At 37.1% G+C, this 27,440-nt stretch overlaps 2 protein-coding genes across 7 annotated transcripts in view; one reads left to right on the forward strand and one right to left on the reverse strand.

Annotated features, from left to right (window-relative positions):
• IFT74 (intraflagellar transport 74) overlaps nt 1-27,440 on the reverse strand; it is a 94,798-nt gene that overhangs the window by 17,318 nt on the left and 50,040 nt on the right. For 5 of the 6 annotated variants that reach the window (XM_005654488.4, XM_084983319.1, XM_013986009.3 and 2 more), the window contains 3 exons: nt 25,465-25,608; nt 24,217-24,257; nt 21,946-22,025 (listed from right to left, as the gene is read on the reverse strand). In XM_005654488.4, coding sequence (XP_005654545.1) covers nt 21,946-22,025; nt 24,217-24,257; nt 25,465-25,608 — 265 coding nt within the window. The remainder of the gene's footprint in view (nt 1-21,945; nt 22,026-24,216; nt 24,258-25,464; nt 25,609-27,440) is intronic. The other variant, XR_014820543.1, reaches the window with a different exon arrangement.
• Nucleotides 11,812-27,440, forward strand: part of LRRC19 (leucine rich repeat containing 19) — a 34,548-nt gene continuing 18,919 nt past the window's right edge. Inside the window, exon 1 of the mRNA XM_084983328.1 lies at nt 11,812-12,071. The gene's annotated coding sequence lies outside the window, so the exon portion shown is untranslated. The remainder of the gene's footprint in view (nt 12,072-27,440) is intronic.

The raw sequence follows: 27,440 nt of genomic DNA on the forward strand, positions 1-27,440 counted from the left end.
GGCACCGAGACCTCAGCTCTGAAGGTTGGTCCCCGAGAGGGGGCCGGGGGACGCCTGGGTTGGGGCTGGGCACCGAGACCTCGCCTCCGAAGGTTAGTCCCCAAGAAAGGGCCGGGGGGCGCCGCCTGGGTGGGGGCTGGGCACCGAGACCTCGGCTCCAGAGATTAGTCCCCGGGCTAGGGGGGCGGGGAAGAGCGGAAACTGCTTGGGAGGTCTCTAAACCATTTGACGGGGCAGAGACTGCCTGGGAGACTAGAAAACAAAGCTGTCGCAGAGGAAGGGAGCAATACTCTAGGGGCGGGGAAGTGGAAAGCCGCCTCAGAGGGAACCTGGGAGAAGAGCCTGGTCTGCGCCCGTGCTGGGGAGGGGAGAGAAGAAGGGGTGGGTCCCCATAGAATACCCCCCACGCCACAGCAAGCTTACAGGCCCGCTAGCTAGCAGAAAGCTGTGCTTCCCAGTGCATTCCCTCCCCCCACCCCCGCCACCCCCTACGCTCTCGCCGAACCTGGGGCTGCCTGCCATCCAGGAGGGCTGGCCTCAACAATTGCCTGAAGCCTACCACCGCAGGGGCTCTCCCTGCACAGGCCTGCTTGCCCTTTGGAGGGGCTACACTTCCACAGAGCAGCACCAAACACCACCAGCCCCCTAGAAAAGGCCTGCAGCCCAGAAAAGCTAGAACAAGCCTAGCCAGGCCGTGAATAGATCGACCTAATTCTCCGACGGTTTTTCTGAGACGGGCTCCCCCGGGGAGGAGCCTCTTGAGTCTCCAAGGGCCTTGCTACACGCCCAAGACCCCAGGGGGTGCTAAGACCTAGGGGACCAGCTGCATAGGACTGCCAGCTCCAGGCAGGACCCCCTGCAGCCCAGAAAAGCTGCAACAAGCCTGGCCGAATCGGGAAAAGATCTCAGACGGTCTTTCTGAGTCGGGCTGTCCTGGGGAGGAGCCTCTTGAGTCTCCAAGGGCCCTGCTACCCGCCCAAGACCCCAGGGGGTGCTGAGACCTAGTGGACCAGCTGCATAGGACTGCCAGCTCCAGGCAGGACCCCCTGCAGCCCAGAAAAGCTGCAACAAGCCTGGCCGAATCGGGAAAAGATCTCAAACGGTCTTTCTGAATCGGGCTGCCCTGGGGAGGAGCCTCTTGAGTCTCCAAGGGCCCTGCTACCCGCCCAAGACCCCAAGGGGTGCTGAGACCTAGTGGACCAGCTGCATAGGACTGCCAGCTCCAGGCAGGACCCCCTGCAGCCCAGAAAAGCTGCAACAAGCCTGGCCGAATTGGGAAAAGATCTCAGACGGTCTTTCTGAGTCGGGCTGTTCTGGGGAGGAGCCTCTTGAGTCTCCAAAGGCCCTGCTACTCGCCCAAGACCCCAAGGGGTGCTGAGACCTAGTGGACCAGCTGCATAGGACTGCCAGCTCCAGGCAGGACCCCCTGCAGCCCAGAAAAGCTGCAACAAGCCTGGCGGAATCGGGAAAAGATCTCAGACGGTCTTTCTGAATCGGGCTGCCCTGGGGAGGAACCTCTTGAGTCTCCAAGGGCCCTGCTACCCGCCCAAGACCCCAGAGGGTGCTGAGAACCAAGTGAAATCTGCTACCATCGTGGGGTGGACCTCCCAGTCCTGTCTGCCCTCAGGAAGTCCTCCTTTGCTTCAAAGAAACACTGTTAGTCCCATCAACACTCCAGAAAAGCCACACTGCCTCAAAAAAAGATTGACCAACAACGACAGCCCTCAGGAAATATTCCACGGCAGTGACAAGGCAAACACTACCCGATAACGGAGAGTACAACTCCCTCAGGAGAAAGAAGACAACAAGCAAGATGAAGAAGCTGAGAAACCACCCCCAGTCAAACCAACAGGAGAACTCACCTAAAACAGTCAACAATGAAACTGATCTCTGCAGTCTGACAGACCTGGAGTTCAAAAGAGAAATAGTGAAAATACTGAAGGAATTAAGAGAAGATATGAACAGCAATGCAGATACCCTCAGAAAGGAGCTAGAAAATATAAGGAGGAGCCAAGAAAAACTAGAACATTCATTTGCAGAGATGCAAACTGAACTAGGGGCAGTAAAAACCAGAATGAATAATGCAGAAGAACGAATCAGTGATATGGAAGATAGAATAATGGAAATCACTCAATCTGGTCAACAGACAGAAAACCGAATCAAAAAACTGGAAAGCAATATAAGAGACCTATGGGATAATATAAAGTGGGCCAATCTACGCATAATAGGAATTCCAGAAGGAGTAGAAAAAGATAAGGGAATGGAAAATATATTTGAAGAAATTATCGCTGGAAACTTCCCAAATCTAAAGGATACTGGATTCAAGATACAAGAAGCACAGAGGGCCCCAAACAAACTGAACCCAAACAGACCCACACCAAGACACATCATAATAAAAATGGCAAAAGTTAGTGATAAAGAGAGGATCCTAAAGGCAGCAAGAGAAAAACAGAATGTTACCTACAAGGGAACCCCCATAAGAATATCAGCTGATTTCTCTACAGAAACACTACAGGCCAGGAGGGAATGGCAAGAGATATTTAAAGTGCTCAAAGGAAAAAATATGCAACCTAGAATACTTTATCCAGCAAGAATATCATTTAAAATAGAAGGGGAAATAAAAATTTTTCCCAACAAACAAAAACTTAAAGAATACAGCAACACAAAACCCAGGTTAAAGGAAATATTGAAAGGGCTTCTCTAAACCAAAAGAAAGGAAGGAAAGGGAAGAAAAAAGAAAAGAAAAAAAAAAAAAAAAAGAAGAAGAAGAAGAGGAAGAACTAGGACAGAGGAAGATACAATCAGAGAGCAGTCATTCAAATAAGCCAGCATACAGATTTAATCATGAACATGCTTCAAACAAAATAAAATTAAAAAGAAAAAAATAAAAGAGTCATCAAAACCATAAAATGTGGGCAAGGGATGTTAGGAGGTAAATAATCCTTTTTGTTTGTATGTATGTCTCTCTTCTTAATTTTAATATAATAATGAAGTGTTTGAACTTACAGGACCATCAGGCTAAAACACACAATTATGGGAAGGGGTTAGCATACTTAAAAAACAGGGCAACCACAAGCCAAAACCAAATATTGCATTTGCAAAAAATGAAAAAAAAATACACTCAAGCAGATAATAACAGGAGACCATCCAACCAAAAAAAAAAAAAAAAAAAAAAAAAAAAGAAAGGAAGAATGGAGAACCATAGAATCAACTGGAACACGAGGATCAAATGGCAATAAATAATCATCTATCAATTATCACCTTAAATGTCAATGGACTGAATGCCCCAATCAAAAGACACAGAATGGCTGAGTGGATAAAACGGCAAAAACCTTCAATATGCTGCCTACAAGAAACTCACCTTAGGACAAAAGATACATATAGATTGAAAGTGAAAGGCTGGGGAAAAGTATTTCATGCCAATAGACATGACAGAAAAGCAGGAGTTGCAACGCTCATATCAGACAAAATAGACTTTAAAACAAAAGACATAAAGAAAGACAAAGAAGGACACTATTTAATGATTAAGGGATCCATCCAAGGAGAGGATGTTACTATCATCAACATATATGCCCCAAACATAGGAGCACCCAGATACATACAACAAATATTAACAGACATAAAGGGAGATATTGATGAGAATACAATCATAGTAGGAGACCTAAATACCCCCCTCACATCAATGGACAGATCCTCTAGACAGAAAACCAATAAAGCAACAGAGATCTTAAAGGAAACAATAGAAAAGTTAGACTTAATTGATATCTTCAGGACACTACATCCAAAAAAATCAGAATACACATTCTTCTCAAATGCTCATGGAACATTCTCAAGAATCGACCACATATTGGGACATAAAGCGAATCTCAATAAATTTAGGAGCATAGAAATTATCTCAAGTATCTTCTCTGACCACAATGCCATGAAATTAGAAATCAACCATGGGAAAAGGAAAGAGAAAAAACCTACTACATGGAGACTAAACAACATGCTACTAAAAAACCAATGGGTCAATGAGGAAATCAAGAAGGAAATTAAAAACTATCTTGAAACAAATGATAATGAAGACACAACCTCTCAAAATCTATGGGATGCTGCGAAAGCAGTGCTCAGAGGGAAATTTATAGCAATACAGGCCTTTCTCAAAAAAGAAGAAAGATCCCAAATTGACAACTTAACCCTCCACCTAAATGAATTAGAAAAAGAAGAACAAAGAAGTCCTAAAGTCAGCAGAAGGAAGGAAATTGTAAAGATCAAAGAAGAAATCAATAAAATAGAGACTCAAAAAACAATAGAGAAAATTAATAAAACCAAGAGCTGGTTCTTTGAAAAGGTGAACAAAATTGATAAACCCCTGGCCAGACTCACTAAAAAGAGGAGAGAAAGAACCCAAATCACCAAAATTATAAATGAAAAAGGAGAAATCACAACGGATACAGCAGAAATACAAAAAACCATAAGAGAATACTATGAACAACTATATGGCAATAAGTTTGACAATCTGGAAGAAATGGACAATTTTCTAGAATCTTACAGCCTGCCAAAACTGAATCAAGCAGAAACAGACCAACTGAACAGACCAATCACCAGAAATGAAATTGAAGAGGTCATAAAATCACTCCCTACAAATAAAAGCCCAGGACCAGATGGCTTCACAGGTGAATTCTATCAAACATATAAAGAGGAATTGGTGCCCATCCTCCTTAAACTCTTTCAAAAGGTTGAAGAAGAAGGAATACTCCCAAAGACATTCTATGAGGCCACCATCACCCTCATTCCAAAACCAGGCAGAGATACCACCAAAAAAGAAAACTATCGCCCAATATCATTGATGAATATAGATGCAAAAATTCTCAACAAAATCTTAGCCAACCGAATCCAACAACATATCAAAAAAATTATACACCATGACCAGGTTGGGTTCATCCCAGGTTCACAAGGATGGTTCAACATACGCAAATCAATCAACATCATACACCACATTAACAAAAAAAAGGTCAAAAATCATATGATCATCTCAATAGATGCAGAAAAAGCATTTGACAAAGTTCAACATCCATTCATGATCAAGACCCTCGCCAAAGTGGGTATAGAGGGAACATTCCTGAATATAATCAAAGCCATTTATGATAAACCCACAGCAAATATAATCCTCAATGGGGAAAAACTGAAAGCCTTCTCACTCAAATCTGGAACAAGACAGGGATGCCCACTCTCACCACTGCTCTTCAACATCGTTTTGGAAGTCTTAGCCACAGCAATTAGACAAACAAAAGAAATCAAAGGCATCCATATAGGAAGAGAAGAGATCAAACTGTCACTGTATGCAGATGACATGATTCTATACCTAGAAAACCCTAAGGACTCAACCCCAAAACTCCTTGAACTGATTAATAAATTCAGCAAAGTGGCAGGATATAAGATTAACATTCAGAAGTCAGTTGCATTTCTGTATACCAGCAATGAAGCATTAGAAAAGGAATACAAAAATACGATACCTTTTAAAATTGTACCTCACAAAATCAAATACCTCGGAATACACCTAACCAAAGAGGTAAAGGACCTATATGCCGAGAACTATAAAACCTTAATCAAAGAAATCAAAGAAGATGTAAAAAAATGGAAAGATATTCCATGTTCCTGGATTGGAAAAATCAATATTGTGAAAATGGCCATCCTACCCAAAGCAATCTACAGATTCAATGCAATCCCTATCAAATTACCCATGACATTTTTCACAGAACTAGAACAAACAATCCAAACATTTATATGGAACCACAAAAGACCGAGAATCGCCAAAGCAATCCTGAGAAACAAAAACCAAGCAGGAGGCATCACTCTCCCAGACTTCAAGAAATACTACAAAGCCACAGTCATCAAAACAGTGTGGTACTGGTATCAAAACAGACAGACAGACCAATGGAACAGAATAGAGAATCTGGAAATTAACCCTGACACCTATGGTCAATTAATCTTTGACAAGGGAGGCAAGAACATCAAATGGGAAAAGGAAAGTCTATTCAGCAAGTATTGCTGGGAAACCTGGACAGCTGTATGCAAAGCAATGAAACTAGAACACACCCTCACACCATGCACAAAAATAAACTCAAAATGGCTGAAAGACTTAAATATACGACAGGACACCATCAAACTCCTAGAAGAAAACATAGGCAAAACACTCTCTGACATCAACATCATGAATATTTTCTCAGGTCAGTCTCCCAAAGCAATAGAAATTAGAGCAAAAATAAACCCATGGGACCTCATCAAACTGAAAAGCTTTTGCACAGCAAAGGAAACCCAAAAGAAAACAAAAAGACAACTTACAGAATGGGAGAAAATAGTTTCAAATGATGCAACTGACAAGGGCTTAATCTCTAGAATATACAAGCAACTTATACAACTCAACAGCAAAAAAACCAATCAATCAATGGAAAAATGGGCAAAAGACCTGAATAGACATTTCTCCAAGGAAGATATACAGATGGCCAACAAACACATGAAAAAATGCTCAACATCGCTGATTATAAGAGAAATGCAAATCAAAACTACCATGAGATACCACCTCACACCAGTCAGAATGGCCATCATTAATAAATCCACAAATAACAAGTGCTGGAGGGGCTGTGGAGAAAAGGGAACCCTCCTGCACTGTTGGTGGGAATGTAAACTGGTACAGCCACTATGGAGAACAGTTTGGAGATACCTTAGAAATCTATACATAGAACTTCCATATGACCCTGCAATCCCACTCTTGGGCATCTATCCGGACAAAGCTCTACTTAAAAGAGACACATGCACCCGCATGTTCATTGCAGCACTATTCACAATAGCCAGGACATGGAAACAATCCAAATGTCCATCGACAGAGGATTGGATTCGGAAGATGTGGTATATATACACGATGGAATACTACTCAGCCATAAAAAAGGATGACATCATGCCATTTGCAGCAACATGGATGGAACTAGAGAATCTCATACTGAGTGAAATGAGCCAGAAAGACAAAGACAAATACCATATGACATCACTTATAACTGGAATCTAATATCCAGCACAAATGAACATCTCCTCAGAAAAGAAAATCAATCATGGACTTGGAGAAGAGACTTGTGGTTGCCTGATGGGAGGGGGAGGGAGTGGGAGGGATCGGGAGCTTGGGCTTATCAGACACAACTTAGAATAGATTTACAAGGAGATCCCGCTGAATAGCATTGAGAACTATGTCTAGATACTCATGTTGCAACAGAAGAAATGGTGGGGGAAAAACTGTAATTGTAATGTATACATGTAAGGATAACCTGACCCCCTTGCTGTACAGTGGGAAAATAAAATTAAAAAAAAAAAAAAAAAAAAAAAAAAAAAAGAAATATCTCTTAGGCTATCTATATACCACTAGTCATTAAATACCGAATATTTTCAATTACATGAACTTACAGAGTCTTTTAAAACAGTTTTACATACATATATTTGACTATTTGGAAAGAAAAATCTTCTGAATGGGCTTTCCAATTTTTTTAATCTCAGTTCCAACAGGAAGATATTCAGCCTACGCATGAACACACTGGTGATAGAACATAAACTCTCCCAAAAGCTTATTTCATCTCTGACTAGCTCACAACAGAAAACAAGATGGCAGGGTTACTTCCTTCACAGAGCTTAATGTTTAGACAATTAAAATGTACCAAGTGCTATCATATCAAAGTAAATGGTGCTATAGCAGCACATAGCAAGGACAATTAATCTAGTTTGGGGTTTCAGGAAATTTTCCTCTATAAAGAAGTAATATATAAGTTGCAATATAAATAATGAATGAATAAGAGTTACCTGGTCAAAATACAAAAAGAGTTCAAAGTCAAAGCATTACAAGTACAGAAATGTGAAAGTGAGGATGAATATGGTAGCAAAAGAAACTGAAAAAGTGGCATAAAAAAGCGGTATGGTTCAGGCTGAGAATGTGAAGTGAAAAAGTAACACAAAGATGAGGTAAGTTATGCGACAACTTATGACACATGTTATAAAAGTCTGGAATTTCTCCTAAGGACTATGGTAAAATTACTGAAGAATTTTAAGCAGAGGAATAAAATAATTAATTTAATTTTCTTTTTTTTTTTTTGGCTGCACCCATGGCATGTGAAAGTTCCTAGGCCAGGGACTGAGCATGCAACATAGCGGCAACCAGAGCCGCTACAGTGACAATGATGGATCCTTAACCTGCCGTGCCTCAAGGGAATTCTTCAATTTTCATTTTTTTCAAATTTCAATCTCCTTATCGGGAGAAAAAAAGAGAAGTAAGGTTGGAGGCAATAAGACCAGTTGGAGGCTGCCACAGTAATCCAGGTGAAAGATGAAGATTGCCTCGTGGCAATTAGGATGTAAGGTAGAGGATTTTTGAGATATTTAAGAGCCAGAGTGAATGGATTTTAGTAAGGGTTAGAGAAGGAGGGGTCAAGTTAGTTCCCAGGTTTCTTGCTCGGGCAACTGAGGGCATGGTGGTATTATTTACTGAAAAGAAAAGCAAATTGAGGAAGAGGTTGTATGTAGCAGTTGTAGACATGTTACATTTAATACATGTGAAAGCCATGATTAAAAGGGTATAAATCCAAGGCCCATACAGATGGGTGAAATCTGACACTTCAGCTGAATAAAGGAACCATTAGTAGCGGTGGATTATGATTATTTTAGAACAAGAGGATTTTCAGTGTAACAGAAATTGAGTTTTGGAGGCACAGGGCTATTTTCCTGGACTAGTGAGATGGCTCAAGCCTGTGCTGCCAGGGCTCCAGTCAGAGAAAGCAAGATAAATTTGTGCTTGCTCCAATCTGTAAGTTCTTTATTAAAGTCAGTTAGTTCTTAGCAATCTGAAGAAACTAAGGAAGGTTACAAAGATGATACCTAGCAAAGATGGACAGAATAAAAGGCTAGAGATTTCTAAGGGGGTTCCTGATAAGAATCTGGCCTCTAGAAAGAGTTCAAAGAAAATGGGGGAGCCATTGGTTAAGAGTCCAAAGGCTAAAACCCAATGGTCCTGTGTTCTTTTATCCTCCTATAAGGTATACAGTTTTTCCAAGTACTGGCTAGAGCAGCAATAATATTAGGGAGTGGATGTAAATAATCAGGGTAGAATCCCTAATTACATGGAGGCCTAGACTCCCACTTGTATATTTGCTTGGGTGAGAAGTGAGTTATGAGTACACAAAGGTGATGGCAAAGTCAGAGACCCAAGTCAGCAGACAGCTTTTCAGCTTTCTGATCTGAAAATATTTTTCTCAAACTCATTGAGGACAGCCCTGATATAAAGAAAATCATGTTGAGGCCCCCACAACAGTACTGGTAGTAAAAAGCTGAAAGCTACCGTCTAAGAATAGTAAATACCCAGAGGTCATGAATTCCTAGCCAGGAAACACTCAGAAACAATGGGAAACACTCCTACTAGGAATTCACTTCTAGTTGGAATTCACCTCACTAAGGCTTTCATGCCTTTACAACTTAACTGAATACTATTTGGTTTAAATGAACAACAACGGTCTCAAGAGTACCTGATGTGGCACAATTAGTTGTAAGGGGGAGGAGAGAGAGTGGTTTCTTACTAATATAAGTTTGTACGTGATTACATTTTTAAAAAAATACATTATAGATGGATTAAAACTAGTCCTATAATAATGTTACCATTCACTTACAGCAAGTTTCTGTGGTGGGAAACAAGGAGAAGAATATGAGCCTGTAGCATACATGATCTGGAATACCCTCATAAGAGGGTGATGTGCACATAAACGTCACATAACACATGAAGTATCAGCTGAACCTGACATGACTTAAATTTCTTAGAGAATCTTAGTTCATTATGTGGCTAAATTGCCCTGTGGAGAGATTGGTCAGGCATCAAGGGATTAAGAAGAAAGCCTGTATCCTAGGCTTTATAGAAATTTAACTACGATCTTATCTTTCTTCTAAACTTGAGAATTTCTTACACATGATGTTTCCAGGTCTCATCTTGCTATCAGATTTCAAGACACTACAATAAGGCTTCTTCTCCTGCTATTCCAATAATATTGTTCACAGTAAGATTATATTACTCTCTGGAGTTTCCATTGTGAGGCAGCAGAAACGAATCCGACTAGGAACCATGAGGTTTTGGGTTCGATCCCTGGCCTTGCTCAGTGGGTTAAGGATCCGGTGTTGCTGTGAGTTGTGGTGTAGGTTGCAGACACAGCTCGGATCTGACATTGCCGTGGCTGTGGCATAGGCCAGAGGCTACAGCTCCAATTAGACCCTGGGAATCTCCATATGCCGCAGATGCGACCCTAAAAAGACAAAAGAAAAAAGACAAAAAAAAAAAAAAAAAGACCATATGACTTTCTAATTATCAAATCCAAGGAGCAATTTCCAATTCTTACCTTATTCTGTAATATTTGACACTATTGATACTTCCTTCCTTCTTTCAATTTTTTTCGTGTTTTTTGCTATCTGAGGGTGGGGCTTTTCTGGTTTTTCTTACTCTCAGATCATTCCTTTTCTGTCTTCTCTTACGCCTTTCCCTTTCTTCATTTAAATTCTGGGATTCTGCTCTTAGTTGACTTCTATTGCTACTTTAGAAGGAAATCCCACTCATTCTTGTGGTTTAAGAACCCTCAAATGATCTTTCTTCCTAATTTTCAGATTGTTTTGTCCAATTGCTTACTAGATACATTCATGTGGATACATTCTGGGACATCCTAATACACAGTATATCCATAATTAAACACATCAGTCTTCCCCCTCAAAGTCTGTATCCCTCTGTGTTCCCTATTATATTCAAAAGCCCTTCTCCATATACTTACCATCTATGTCAGAAGCCTAGGATATTCCTCCCTCCTGCCCCTCTAATATCCATGCTGCAAGGTGCCATCAGATGGAGTTGGAAGTCACATCTGGTCAATGTCTCCAGCTACACAGCTGGCCAGCTGGATTAGATAGGACAAAGCACCCATATATCTAGCAGATTCCTAAGCTTCATAAAACCTCCTCCCTGATTACTGTTATTAAAACGAAAATAGATCATGGCCCTAGTGAAAGTCTCTACTTTATGATTCCTCAGTTGGTGGATTAATATCTGAGCTTCCCATGAGAAGCAATGTATAGATGTGAGCAGTCCTAAAGTAGGATTAAATATAAGGCTTGTAAATTTACTATCATAGGAGAGGACAAGATCATAGATGGGTAAGCTAATCAGTTATCACACTGGAGGTGCAAAGCAGGCCAGAAAAAGGTCTAATGCAGAAAGATTAACAATGAGAAGACCAAATGAGAAGGAAAAGGACACACTCATAAAATGAGGGTTATTTTAGAGCTATCCTCAAACTCTTGAATATCTGATGTGATTATACTTTTACATAATTTATTTCTTCCAAATGTAATGAGTATCTACTCTGTGTCAGATACTATAATAAGTTCTGGGGAATATCAAAATGAACAAGACAGTTACCACTCTATCCTAGAAGGGCTGACAATCTATCAGGTGCACAAAAGCAAAGAGTTACAATGCAGGATAAGTACTGTTACTAAGGGATAAATGAAATAGTATGGTAACTAGATGGGTGAAAAGAGTTGAGGAGGTTTTTATGTAGAAAGTATCCTATCAGCAAGGCACTTTAATGGGTAATATAGGAGCTATAGCAGTGAATAAGATATTTCCTTAAAAAATCATACTCTCATAAGACAAGTATCCAAAATTTTTGGCTATAAATTCAGGTCTTTTTTCCCTCACAGGGAGGAAAGAAGAAATGAGTATGGAGTGTTACAAAAGACTTGGAATATTGTAGAAAAGACATCTTTTTTTTTTTTTTTTTTTTTTTTTTTTTGTCTTTTTGCCATTTCTTGGGCTGCTCCTGTGGCATATGGAGGTTCCCAGGCTAGGCGTCTAATCAGAGCTGTAGCCACAGGCCTACGCCTGAGCCACAGCAACCCTGGATCCGAGCCACATCTGCAACCTACACCACAACTCACAGCATCGCTGGACCCTTAACCCACTGAGCAAGGCCAGGGAATCGAACCAGCAACCTCATGGTTCCTAGTCGGATTCGTTAACCACTGTGCCATACCGGGAACTCTGAAAAGACACCACTTTTGATACTCTCTGCTATAGACAGCCAGTGCTGCCACACCAAAGGGCTGAAGGCCACCACAATCACATTTGTCTTCACTGTCATTAGGGTCATCTGACTCTTTTACCTTTCTATCAAAATGTTCTCTTGAATCAGGGCTTACAGAGCAATCTCGACTTTTATACTGAGAAGCAGTTCTGATCCCAGAGAAGGATCACCATTTTCCAGAACACCATTTTCCAGAACATTTTCCAGAACAGGGAGCTATCCAATCTTCTCTCCTGATCAGTGTACAACAAGGTGTATGCTAGTGATTCCCCATGCCGCAAGGCTGAGTAGGCCTACTGATTTTAGAGGTGAAAAGGCAATAGAAAGCAACATAAGAGTGTTCCTTATGTGGCATGTTTTCAGTCTCTTTACCATTCTGTTCACTTTACTCTTAAAGGAATTCTAGTTCCTATATATCCCTTTTAAAGTATGATGCCAATAAACTTAGGATTCCAAGCAGACTATCACTTTTCATATTCTACTTTATTTTATTATTTTATTTTTATCATTTTAGGGCCATACCTGCAACACATGAAGGTTCCAAGGCTAGGGGTTGAATCGGAGCTGTAGCCACTGGCCTACGCTACAGCCACAGCAACACCAGATCCAAGCCACATCTGCAACCTATACCATAGCTCATGGCAAGGCTGAATCCTTAACCCACTGAGCAAGGCCAGGGATTGAACCTGTGTCCTCATGGATACTAGTCAGATTCATTTCCGATGAGCCACAATGGAAACTCCCACTTCTCATATTCTATATATTCATCTTCTGTTAATGCAATCTAGGATTACAGCTGTTTCTGAAGCTATATCATAAGAATTCACACTGAGCTGATATCTAAATCCCCTCTAATATTTACACATATTTTAGTAAGCTACAATATTTTCTCCTCTCCCACTATTATTTCAATTTTAATTAGTTTTAGAGTTCTATTGAGTCCATATTTTTATATTGTCTCTCTCTCTCACCTACTTTTTGCATATCACTATAACAGTAAGTAATAAACTAGTATATCAAATACTACTAAATTGGTATGTTAAAATGAGTACATATAACTTTACTGCCTTTAACTTTTAGCTTCAGGCTTCACCCAATATATCAATCATACATTCTCCACAAAACGTTTTAAATTTTTGCAGGAAGGGTTTTTTTTTTTTTTTTTTTTTTTTTTGTCTTTTGTCTTTTGTCTTTTGTTGTTGTTGTTGTTGCTATTTCTTGGGCCGCTCCCGCGGCATATGGAGGTTCCCAGGCTAGGGGTTGAATAGGAGCTGTAGCCACCGGCCTACGCCAGAGCCACAGCAACGCATGATCCGAGCCGCGTCTGCAACCTACGCCACAGCTCACGGCAACGCCAGATCGTCAACCCACTGAGCAAGGGCAGGGACCGAACCCGCAACCTCATGGTTCCTAGTCGGATTCGTTAACCACTGCGCCACGACGGGAACTCCCAGGAAGGGTTTTTTTTACAGCTGTAAAAATCTGTGATTCCAGTTCTGTCTACAAGAGGCATTTAAAAAAACAACAAAAATTATCTAAATATGAAAAGTTAAATTATTGCTTAATACCTCACTATTTCTAAAGAAAAGAAAAAGGGCTTGAATAAGTTTGTTTCAACAGACTAATACCAATAAAATCAGATGGTATAATGAGTAATCCTTGGCATGTACTAAACAAAATGTAAGTTCTTAATTATTTCCTAAAGCAGTGGTTATCAAACTTTACCATGCATCAGAATCATCAGGAGGGTTTGTTGCAACACAAATTGCTACGTCCCATTCCAAAGGTTTCATGTTCAGTATGTCCTAGGTAAAGTCCAAGAAGTTTTATTTCTAACAAATTTCAGATGGTGCTCATGTGCCTGGTCTGAAGATAATACCACCATCTTAACAAAAAGTACAAAGTATAGTTTAACCAGTCTCCAAAATGAACAATAAGCAATGATTCATTCTTCATTGAATGTATATTGAGAAACTACCAGAAGATATTGAATACATTATCTTGTACCTCCTGGGAAAATACTTTCCAAACATGTTTTGGGAAAATCTTGAGGAAAGTTCTTTAAGTTTCAGTTTATAAATTAATAGCATTAATAATAGCAGTTAATAGGAAATTCCCTTGTGGTTCAGCAGGTTAAGGATCCAGTGTGCTGCAGCTGTGGCAAAGGCCACAACTGTAGCACAGGTTCAATACCTGGCCTGGGAAATTCCACATGTCATAGGTACAGAAAAAAACAAAAACAACAACAACAACAACAACAACAACAAAAAAAACAGCTAATAACTAACATTTATGTGCAATTTCTAAGTTACATGTTATTCTGACTCACATACACATGCACACACACTCCATTCACCTGGTCCTTGCAGTAACCTTAAGAGGAAGGTAGGTACTATTGTTATCTCTATTTTAAAGATGAGGAAACTAAGTACAGAAAACTCAAGTAGCATGTCTAAGATCAGCCAGTAAAACAGCCCAGATTTGCATTCTGGTGTTTGAGTTGTAGAACTCGTACTCTAAAACAAAACTATTCTGTCTTTATAAATTTTATTTTACCTGACATAATCAAAGAATAAAAGCTTCTACCCTAGGCCTTGGAACTCTGAGTGGAAAGAAAAATCCTACAGATAAAACAAAGAAAGTTGTTATATTTTGTTTTTACTACTCTTGAAAGCAGTCTATAAATTGTGGAGTATACCACAATGAATTCATTCGGAGTTTAGGATAGTAATCCAACGATCCTACAGTATTTTATGCATACTTCTATTATATACATATTTATCACACTACAGCTATTAGATACTTAGATGTCTGTGATATGTTCTATTATAACCACATGATACTCGGTTTTATAATCTAATCAATCCTTGGGAAGATACCACACTCTAAAATTGAAGGAATAATTTATAGTAAGTAACACTGCCCCAAAAATACTTTATTAAATGTGTTCAACAAGACTAGTCTTAGTTTATAGATGTCCAGAAAATTGGCCCCATCTTGTGGATCATGGTATTACTACAAATTCAGGCCACTGAGAACAGTAAACTGTCAGAAAAGTGTATATTATCCTGACTGATGAAAACTAAGAAATTTCTAACAACTAGCATTGGTTAGAAGAAATACTTTCATACACTGCCTCTGGTTGTATAAAATGGTGAAACCTTTTCTGAAAAGAAATTTTCAAAAATAATCAAAATTATATACGTAAGTAACATTCTATTTAAAATTTCACTTCTAGAAATTTAACCTATAGAAATACACAAATTAACGAACATGTATGTATCAAGGTTATTAACTGCAGTATTGTTCTTGGTACTGAAAAACTAAAAACAACCTAATGTCAATGTTAATACAGCTAATACTATATATAACAACAATATCAATATAACTACAGCTAATAGTTCTAAGAACTTAAATACACGTCAGGCACCATTCTTAGTCTGGCACTAAAGCCCTAACATTGACCACTATGTTATACTTCTTAGAATGAAGTACACATCCACATATGGAAGAATGTTCATTATATATAGCTAAATGAAAAGACTCAAGCTTAGAAGAACTACATAATATCACTCAATTAAAAAAAATATATATGTACATATATGCTGTATATAGAAAAAAGTCTAAAGGTCTTTCAATACCAAACTGCAAACAATGACTACCTCTGAAGAACAGAATGAGTATGAGAAAGGAGATGACTTTTTACTTTATTCACTTGCAAACTTCTTGAATTTTTCACATTAAGTACATACCAGGTTTGTATACAGAAAGTGCACAATTTTAAAAAAGAAATTAGAATCTTTAAAATAACTAATTTATGGAAAATTTTTTTAAAGCAGGAAGGGGTAAATTAGTCTCTAGATGCTGAGACTAATTTCACAGTTAATGAAAACACGTAAGAATGATCATTTGAGGCAACACACACACACATACATATACATATACACGATCCAATAAAATGAAGTACAATCAAGATAATTAAAACTCTTTATAAATTCTGGGTAAGTTTACAACTGGTAATTTTTTGAACATGTATATATAACCCTTACCTCCCCCTACAAAATTCCATTAAAATTAAAATTCTTTCCATTAAAAAGAATTTTTACAAACTCTGAGCAATGAGGAAAATAGGAGAGGAAACAACAGTACTAAAATTTTGGAAGCTAGAAGTAGATGGACAAGTGGTTTTTGAGAAAGCCTAAACCTAAGCTGCATTGAGTAAAGTTGAGAATCATCCTAATTTCAAAAGGCCCAGACTTCTGCATAGAAAACTATTTATTTTGTGTTCCTATACCATGAAAGGTTTTGTCATATTTTAAAATGGTAACACTGTTCTTTTTTAGAATTTAATGTAAGACAGTGGAGAGTAAAGTAGAGGCCTGATTTAAATGGACCAAAAACCACTATTTACTTTGAGGAACATTAAATATGACATATATGAAAATTAATTTGTGGTGAGAATAAAAATTTTCTTAGCCAACAATTACCTTATCAAAAACTAAGTTTTACTGGAGTTCCCGTCATGGCTCAGTGGAAAGGAATCTGGTTAGTATCCATGAGGACACAGGTTTGATCCCTGGCTTTGCTCAGTGGGTTAAGGATCTGGCAATGCTCTGAACTGTGGTGTAGGTTGCAGATGCAGCCAGATACCGCATTGATGTGGTTATGGGAGGGATGATGTAGGCTGGCTGGTGGCTACAGCTACGATTTGACCTCTAGCCTGAGAACCTCCATATGCCACAGGTGCGGTCCTCAAAAGATGAAAAACAAACACCCCCCCCCCCCCATTCACTATATGTTAGAAGTAAATCTTCAGGTAAAAGGATCTTTATTAAAACCGTATCCTATGTTAAGTGAGTATATAGGCTACTATTTTTTTTTGCTTCTTTACCGAGAGCAACAGGTTTTTTCCATTACTTTTACTTTCTTACACAGAAAAAGCATTTCAAAAAGCAACAATTAAGTAAATATTGAATGACTGGAACTTCATCTGAGAAAGAAGAAATCAAGATGGATTTCAGTAGAAATTAGACTTTTTTAAAAAGCAGCATGGTATCTGCCAACAGTACTCTAATAACAGTCCTTTAATGATGCAGTCTGTAGCCAAATTCTGACCATATAACAATTTTCAATAGAGCTATGTCTCATTGCTCCTACCTAGCAAAAATAATAATTCCTTCCTTGCTAAAACATAAGACAGTACACATATTTAAACCTAAATATTTTTAGAATCCATATAACAAAATCACCTGATCCATCAATAAAGTGAAACTACTTGTATGGGTGAAGTCTAGCAAATACCTAACATAACAGAACTAAATTAAATCACCTAACAGTTTTAAAGAATAATATCTTATTACAATGAAGTTTTCTGTTTTTGAGATTACTTCATTTTTAAAAATTATTTACAAAGTCTAAATAAAAATTTGAGAGCAGGAGTTCTCATCGTGGCGCAGTGGTTAATGAATCCGAGTAGGAACCATAAGGTTGCGGGTTTGGTCCCTGCCCTTGCTCAGTGGGTTAACGATCCGGCATTGCCGTGAGCTGTGGTGTAGGTCGCAGACACGGCTCGGATCCTGCGTTGCTGTGCCTCTGGTGTAGGCCGGTGGCAGCTCCGATTGGACCCCTAGCCTGGGAACCTCCATATGCCACAGGAGCGGCCCAAGAAATAGCAAAAAAGACAAAAAACAAAAACAAAAACAAAAACAAAAAACAAAAATTTGAGAGCAAAGAAGCCCACACATAATTGCTCAAAAGTCTAAGTGTATTAGGAGGATTTTTTTCTGCTTTATTCAGATTGTCACAGAAACAAATAACTCAGCACCTGGAAAACAATGAAGACTTTCATAGAATAGTCAAATAACTGTTAACCAACTTAATTTAGCTAGCTTTGAGACAATATAATTTTTAGCAAATCATAAATTTAAGGACTTAAAAAATGCATAAATATGATGCACTTGAGGAAGTTGTTGGATTATAGAGCTACTACCATTAATACCTAGCAGAGAATGTAACTGTACCTAAACCAATACCTAAGGTTGCCTTCAAAATGAGAATGAATTATGAAAATCTTTTAAAAGTTTATCTGAAAACTGAAAAGTTGGAGCAAGTACTAACAAAGTCAGACATGTACAAACATCCTTTATGGTTCACATGCTACCTTAATCTGAACTCCCACAAAGCAAAAGGTGGCCTAGCTGGATTCTTCACAGGTACTATAAATGGAAGAAACCAGGTAACATCTAAGAAATTAATAAAATGGCCCAGAGGGAAGAAAGCTGGGGCAGAGATAAGTATAGACCAGAAAGTCAAAATAACTTAATTAATCCTCCATATCTTAAGGAGCAGATTATCCAGAATCTTGAGACAAGGGAATGCTGAGAATGCAGATATAGATAAGAATCCACCTCTTTATTGGAAACCATAAATCCAAGGTAGGAACCCTCTAGAAAGTAATAAAATTTTTGCTAATTAATTAAGCTCTTTCTGGATAAGAATGCATTTATATATCCTAAGAACTAGAGGGCCCAAAGAAGTGACTAGAGGATTACTCTTACGTTTAGTTCATTCTACAAATCTTTCCTTTCCAAAATACTGGACTGTTTAGTTCATTCCACAAAGATTTATTGAACATTTACAGTCTCAGGCACTGTATTGATGAAAGAGGTTACCAAAGTGAGTAAGACATAGTCCCTGTCCTTGAGGATGTACAATTGGGAAAGACAAACACCTAAGCAGACAGTGGTAATACAAAGTGGTCAATGAAGTTATATATTTACACAGTGTGCTCTGACAATGGAGGGGGTCACTCACGTAGTCCAGCCCAGAAATAGGTCAGGGAAGGAAGCTGGGGATATAATGTTGGCTGTGAAAGGACATCTGAGAAAAATCTTAAAAGATGAGACGTTAGTATGGTAGATCACAGGGAAAAGATCATTCAAAATAAGGGAACAAATGAAAGGAGCAAAAAATTGAGCATGAAACAATACTTTGATGTATGGTAAATGGGGTGAGTTGTGAGATACCACAAGCAGATTATTATTATTAGAATATAAGGATATGAATGATAAGGGCAGAGGAGTGCAGGCTGACAGTGTATCCTTACATTCTAATAATAATAATCTGATGTGGTACCAGGCTACAAGTACAGGCCAGATTATAGAATGCCATATAAAGATTCTTAAACTTTATCTTGTAAGTAGGTCAAAGGGATCCACTGCTAAGTAAGAGAATGATAGAGAAGCTCATTTCGCATAAGTCATTCTGGCAACACTGTGGTGGATGAACCTGAGAGGGAGCAAAACTGGAGGTAAGCAAAACAGGAGGATATACAATAGTTCAGGCAAGAAAAATGAGGTCCTGAACTAACAAGTAACCTTCTAAAAAAACCCTCTCTGCTGTTGAACTAATAATACAGAAGAACAAAACACTAATACATTGATAAATACATACATACATGTATATATAATATTTACTTAAATACATATTATAGCACATATGTACATCGTAATAGTGCCTTTTTGCTACTAGTATATTACTGATTGTTTCTACATTAATCAAAAAGGACAAAGAATGTTACAAAATAAAAAAGGAAAATAGAAGCTATAATTCTAAGCATTCTATTTATCTTAGAACTAGCAATTAATAATAATGAGCATTTTACTGGAAAAATAAGTAGAATCTCACTAGAAATTTAAATTTATAAGAAGGAAGGTTATTTAAACTGTATCCCATAAAGCATCTGAAATCAAGAACATTATCAGATTTCTCAGAATAATTTAAGAAAATCTACAATACTAGATCTATATAAATTAAAAGCAATAAAATAATAAAGAAAAACACATTTTACTAACAATTTATTGTGAACCTACCTTGCCATATGTACCATTTAACAGTCATAAATCTTAGTGAGGTAGGACCATTATATTCATTTTGCAGTTGAGAAAACAAAAGCTCAAATAAGTTTACTTACCTAATAACTGGAACTTAAAGTTTACCTACCTTTAGATGTCTTATTTACATGTAGTCATTATTTACTTGTAGTCTTATTTACATGCAAACAATGTAATCATCTACATGTAGTCACATGTAAATAAGACTGTAAGCATTTCACAAGAAAGTTTTTATATTGCAAATATAGAACTTTGTATCAGAAAGCCAAGATTAGGCCTGGGCAGTAGAACTAAGACTCTGGGGTCAAAGAGAACTTGGTTTATATCTAGACTTCGCCTATTAATAGCTGTGAGAATTGAGTAACTTACATGAGATTCAAGTATAAAAGAGTTTACAAAGCGTCAAAGGGTTGCTACAAAGATTACAAACTGCCCAGTCCAGGTAAGCAATTAATTAATAGTAGCTAATGCTATTATTAAATCAAGAAAAAGTACAAATAGGAGTTCCCATTGTGGCTCAGCAGGTTAAGAAACCAACTATTATCCATGAGAATGTGGGTTTGATCCCTGGCCTCACTCAGTGGGTTAAGGATCTGGCATTGCCACAAGCTGCGGTGTAGGTCACAGATGCAGCTCAGTTCTAATGTTGCTGTGGCCATGGCATAGGCTGGCAGCTGCAGCTCTGATTCCACCCCTGCCCTGGGAATTTCCATATTCGCAGGTGTGGTCCTAAAAAGAAAAGAAAAAGCACAAATGAAATTAATACACTATTAAAATTGAAGTAAAAAATTGTTAGAAAAAGAACACCCTTTTCCCTGTTATGAAGGTTTCTTTAGCCATAATAGGTATATATACAATATCATACATAACTTAAAAGAACAGTCAACCTTCATGGAGAACAGACTTGTGGTTGCCAAGGGGGAGGGGGAGGAAGGGGGATGGACTGGGAATTTGGGGTTAATAGATGCAAACTATTACCTTTGGAATGGGTAAGTAGGAATGAAATCCTGATGTATAGCACTGGGAACTATATCTAGTCACTTATAATGGAGCATGATAATGTGAGAGAAAAAAATGTACATATATATGTGTGACTGGGTCAGCTTGCTGTAGAGTAGAAAATTGACAGAACAATGTAAACCAGCTAAAATGGAAAAAAAATAAAAATCATTTAAAAAAAAAAAAAAGTTTGTCAATTCTTGGTAATCCAAGAGCACATTAACTAGTTTGCAGTTAATCTGTGATTAAAGCGCCATAGGAACACACCTTTCTTTCCCTTATTAGAAAGAAGTTGGTTAAGAACATGTTATACCCAAACTCTTAGCCGAACCATACACACTGTAGCTACCAAATCTCCACCACAGCATTTCCACCTATTCACATCCCAGGCCTATCCAAGTGCTCTGGTGTCTGCCTTCGCTTTTCAAATTCTACTGCTGAGTAAAGTTAAAAGAGGATTGGAATAATCAGTACTTGCCACCTCATTACTGGGCCCCATAGGGAATTAATTCTTTCTGCATTTTTTGTGTCATTTGTGACTTGATCCTCACTCTCTTACAGCTCTACCAGTTATCCCAGTTAATAGTTGACCCTGTTGAATAAGGATAACTTAGAAATCTGTCAGCAACTTTAAACCACTTCTCACTTAAAATTGTTTTTCTTTGCAGAACAAAATAAATTCCTGTCATTATATAACCATTTAAAGTTACATCAGGTTTCTTAAATAATTCAATACTAACTATAATACTTACTTAGTATTATAGTAGTTTAGAATCTTAGTACTTCAATTTAGTGATATCATAAATAATTAATAATAAACCCCACTGTTTATTATAATAAACAGTCCCTGAGGCCCAGGTTAATATTGCATAAATAGTGCTATGTATCTATTATTATACATTATAAAAATACCAAAAATTTACCTTGGTGTTCTTCTAAATCCAAGTCAAGTTGTCTAATTTCTTCACTAAATTGATTTATTTTTTCTTTTATATCTGTTAACCTATTGAAAATATTATTCAATGAATTTATGACAGATGATTTAGATACTTAGTAAAAACATTTAATGATGATGTTAGGAAATCTTAAAATCTTTTCTAATCTGCAGAAACAATACCAAGAAATAATAGGCCTTATTCCAAGGACAATACTATAAATTTAGAGATAAAAACTTTTTCTAAATCTTTTTTCATGATTCATATCTGGAGTCCAAGTGTATTCTGAGAATGCTAGGTTGCCTGATTTCAACAGCAGACCCTTCCCCAGCCTTATTTTGAGTTTAACTTGTGATATCAAGAAAGTAAAAAATCTTTTAACAACCTTCTTTCTGTAGATTTGTATAAACAGAACTAAATTGTCAAATTAGTCACAAAAGTTAGAAAATAAGAGAAAATTTACCACTGAGAGAAGACTGTATGGGTTAAAGTTTTAACAAAAGCAGTTGTACTTATTATAAAGCTATAGTAATTAAGACGGTATGGTATTAGAATGGACAGACATATATAGCAATGGAATAGAACTGTGAGTCTAGAAATAGGACCTTGTATCTATATAACACAATTGATTTTTGACAAAGGTGCCAAAATGATTAAACAGAGAAAGAATATTAAGTAACATGTGTTTCAACAAATGATGTTGGGACAATTGGATACACACAAGCCAAAGAATAAAACTGGACTCCTATCTCACACCATATACAAAAGTTAACTAAAAATGGGTCATAGAGCTAAACATAAGATAAACTATAAAACACTCAAATTTTTAAAAAAAGCATAAATCCTCATGACCTTAAGTTAAGCATTGGTTTCTTATATGTGACAACAAAAGCAGAAGCATCAGAAGCAAAAGCAACAAAAGCAACAAAAGAAATAAACTAGCTATCATCAAAATTTAAAACTTTTGTGCTTCACAGGATACCAGAAAGAAAGTGAAAAATCAGTCTACAGAATGGAAGAAAAAATTTGCAAATCATTTATCTGATAAGAGACTATTTTGGAATATATAAAGAAATCATAATTCAATAACAAAACAATAAATAACCCAATTTAAAAATAGGCAAAGAATGTGAACAGACATTTCCCCAAAGAATACATGCATATGACCAACAAGTACAAGGAAAGAAGTTCAAAGTCATTCACTAGTCATCAGGGAAATGTAAATCAAAACCATAATGAGACACCACTTCATACCCGCTATGATGGATAACATCAAAAAAGACAAGTGTTGATGAGGTCATGGATAAGCTGGACATTTATACACTGCTGGTGAAAATGTAAAATGGTGCAGCTGCTTTGGAAAATAGTCTGGCATTTCTCAAAAAGTTAAATATAGAGTTACTATGTGAACTAGCAATTCTACTCTTAGGTAAATACCCAAGAGAAGTGAAAATATATGTCTATGCAAAAACTCATACACAAATCTTCATACTAGCATAGCCAAAAAATGGAAACAATCCAAATGTTCCATCAATTAATGAATGGATAAATATGGTATATCCATACAATGAGACATTATCTGGCAATAAAAAGAAATGAAATACTGATACTCCCGGCAAGAGAGATGAACCTTGAAAACATTATATTAAGTGAAAGAATCCAGTCACCTAGGATCACAAATGCTTTCATTTATAAGTGTCTAGAACAGGCCAATCTATAGGACAAAGTAGAGTGGTTGCCAAGGGCTGGGAGTAGGGGATGAGAAATATGATGGTTAAGGGATATTGGTTATTATCGTGATTAACCTATTCTAAGTTTGACTGAAGTGGTATTTGCACAACTCTGTGAATATACTAAAAACCTGTGAATTGTATGCTTTAACTATGCAAATTGTAAGGTGTGTGTTATATCACATTACTGTTTTTAAAAAGCAATTAAAATATATGATGGGAAATGGAAAAAAAATAGGGGGGAGGGGGTGCTGGATCACTTTGCTGTTCAGCAGAAACTGAAGGAACATTGTAAATCAACTAGAGTTTAATAAAAAAATTTTAAAAGCAATTATACTCTGTAATGGCTCTTAACTAAACATTCAAAAAATTATTTAAAGCTGTAAATAAAACTGAAAGTTGTATCAATATTGTCAATATGAGCCATAGAAAAATATGACTATTAACAGTCATGCACCTCTTATACATTTAGAATATAATTTAAAAGATGAGAAATAACTGTAAAATGTCCTAGTATAAATGTACATACTGTCGCTCCATGCTGGCTATCTCCTGATTATCTTCTTTAACCTATAAAGGCATAAAAAGAAAATAGTATAAGGAACATCATTAGGAAACCATTCATAGACTTTTTTCTCCCACAGGAAGAATGGTAACTGATATATCCATAGCTATCCACATGACACCATAAGGTTAATATATCTTCAGGCCTGGATCAGTTTACGTAAGTATCTAGGATTTGTGACCCTATCTTCCTACCCATGCTCTCCTGCTACCCATCTCCAACCCACACAAAAGGTAGGGTTGCCAGATTTAGCAATCCTTGCTATACCTGAATTCCAGAAAAACAGTGAATAACTTGTGGGGTACCTATATACCATGCAATATTTAGAATGTACTCATCATCCTTGCACATGTATTTATTCTAAAGATTATTCATTGCTTATCTGAAATTTAAATTTAATCATTCATTCTGTATTTTACCTGGCAATCTGACCCCAAGATTACTCTCTCTTCCCCTGCCTTCAGTGATTTCTTTCCAAGGAACTTCAGAGTTTCTTGATTTTAATACTTTTCTAAAATGATTCTAATACTTAAATAACTCCTAAGTTGATCCCTAAGCTTCTTGCAAACCCTTTGGATTCACTCTAAAACCACAAAGGCATCTCATTTGTAGGTTACTGACTGGAACAATTCCCAAATATAGAAGCTCCTAAGGGCCCAGCAATTAGGGCATCTCAGGATAAACAATAGGCTCAATTAAAGCAGCCTCAGGATATTAAGCTACTGAACACAGGTGACACAACCTGATGAAATACTGTGATTCACAGGACATTTTAACTTCATTCACTTCATGGAGGCATTGATAGAAATAACTATATAAAATCATCACCCTTTGGGCACTTCATTTCCCAAATACAAGGCCCAACACAAATAATGGAACAGATCTTCAATAGTATTATCTAATTATTTACTGATCAATAAAAAGTTTTAACTTTTCCTTATAAGGATTTAAAACATGAAGAAAATTGCCAGAATATGCATGAAGATCACATAAAACTCTGATTTAATCAAAAAACACTTTATGTGAGAAATGACCTTTACCTAGATTTTCTTGGTCAAGGAGTTCATATTAATTTAAGTGGAGTCCACTTTTCACTGTTTTTTAAGACAATAAACTTACTTGCTTCCAGTTCAATTCACATGCCTTAAATAAAACAAACTGATACATTTACCAAATCCTAACATATTAAAATAACTATATTTGTTTTCCCACCTGCTTAAGTAATCTATCTCTCTCTTCCATTGGAGATCCCATGCTTTTGTCTTCTGCAATCATTTGATCTCGATGGGACTCCAACTCATAAAGTTTTTCATGCAGCAATACAGCCTCCTGTTTTACCTGGGAGTGTGCTATTTCCTGAAGAGAATAAAAAAATTGCTTTAGTATTTTATCAAAAACTATTCAAATAGGCTTCAGGTTATAATACTGAGGACAAATTTAAACCACCAAAAGAAACCAAGTATCTATAGTACTCAATAATCCTACAAAGCACACTTCTAAACTAGAAATAAATTCCTATATACTTTCTTTTTTATTTTTTAAAAAAACTTTTTATTGTAGTTGCTTTACAATATTCTGCCAATCCCTACTTTCAGAAGCTATTTTCAGTCTAAGATTCACAAGATGCTGGTAGCGTAAGTTTATTTTATTTTCTAAATATAAGACCTAAACAAAGATAAAGACATCTCTACCAATAGGAAGATAATAAAAGAAAATATCATGATGTATGTACAGCTTTAATCATAATATTCAATCCAAAGTCCAAAGAACTGATCTCTAGAAATTATTTTCCTCTGAATAGATCAGATATATGCTTTCCTACAATGTTATAGGTTGAATTATATCCCCCCCACACATATATTGAAGTCCTAATCTCTAGCACCTGTGAATGTGACCTAATTTCAAAATGGGGCTGTTGCAGATTTAATCAAGTTAAGTTGAGGTCATTAAGGTGGGCCTTAATCCAGCATAACTGCAATCTTTATATAAGAAGATATAAAAACAGAAACACACAAGGAGAATGCCATTTTATGATACAGGTAGGGAAGGGATGCAGCTACAAGTCAAGGAAAGAATTGCAAGGATTGACATCTACCACCAGTAGCTAGGAAGAAGCAAGGAAGGACTGATTCTACCTAGAGTCCCAAAGGAAGCAAGTATCTACTGACACATTGATTTCAGACTTTTAGCCTCCAGAACTATAAGAAAATTTCTGTTGTTTTATGTCACCGTTTGTGATACTTTATTATAGCAGCACTAGGAAACTAACACACATGAGTAGTATAGTTATGTATTCACCATTGTTCTACTGTTCATAAAGAGAAAATGAAGGAATGTGATAATTTTTAAAGATAACCAAAAGTGTTAGGGATGGTGGTGGTGGTGGTAGTGATGATGATGATGATAATGATGAAAATTACATTTGAAGTTGTTATTTATTGAACACGTTTTGTGCTAGGCACTGTACTCCAGATTTTTTATACACTATCTCTAACACTCAAAGCAATTCTATAAGATATCATTATCATCTCTGTTTTAGAGTGATAAGGAAACATGATCTGAAATCTTCCCTTTTGCTTAATCACCTATAGATATGTTCAAATTACATCTTCATAAAACTGTTCCTGAAGACTCAAGCTTATGTTGATCCTTCACCTGATTTATTTCACATCCCTATATAAGAATAAGCAATACTTAGCACAGCAGTGAATACAACAGATATTCAATAAATACTAGTTGACTGATATTTGATATGATTCTTGAAGAACAAGTCCCTCCCACCACCACCCCTCCAAAAATCCACAAAGGAATCTATCTAAAGTTAAATAAAGTTAGGACTTACATTTTCTTGATTTGAGAATACTATAATTTTTTTTAAATTCACGTAATTTTAGCCATATGTGTGCTGATGCCAAAGAGCAGTGGCATCAATACAAACACTAAATTCAAGGTTAGATCTCACGCCTCTTTCTATTGAAACTAAATCTCCCAAAGAAATAAGACCTGACTCACTCCTATATACCCTAATGAAAGATAGTGAAGAATTCTGAAAGCTGATTGTATTAATATTAATTACAGTCCTTATTCCTTGAAGCATATTTTATTACCATAGAGACCAAAGAAAATAAAAATTATGTGTACCCACATGTAGAAATTGGAAACAGAAAATTTTCTTAATATTTTTAAGC

Source organism: Sus scrofa, chromosome 1 (assembly GCF_054392235.1).
Source record: "Sus scrofa isolate SSC_HxYL_T2T_F1_AM1 chromosome 1, Sscrofa_HxYL_maternal_Yorkshire_Landrace_v2.0, whole genome shotgun sequence".
Classification (NCBI taxonomy): Eukaryota; Metazoa; Chordata; class Mammalia; order Artiodactyla; family Suidae; genus Sus; species Sus scrofa.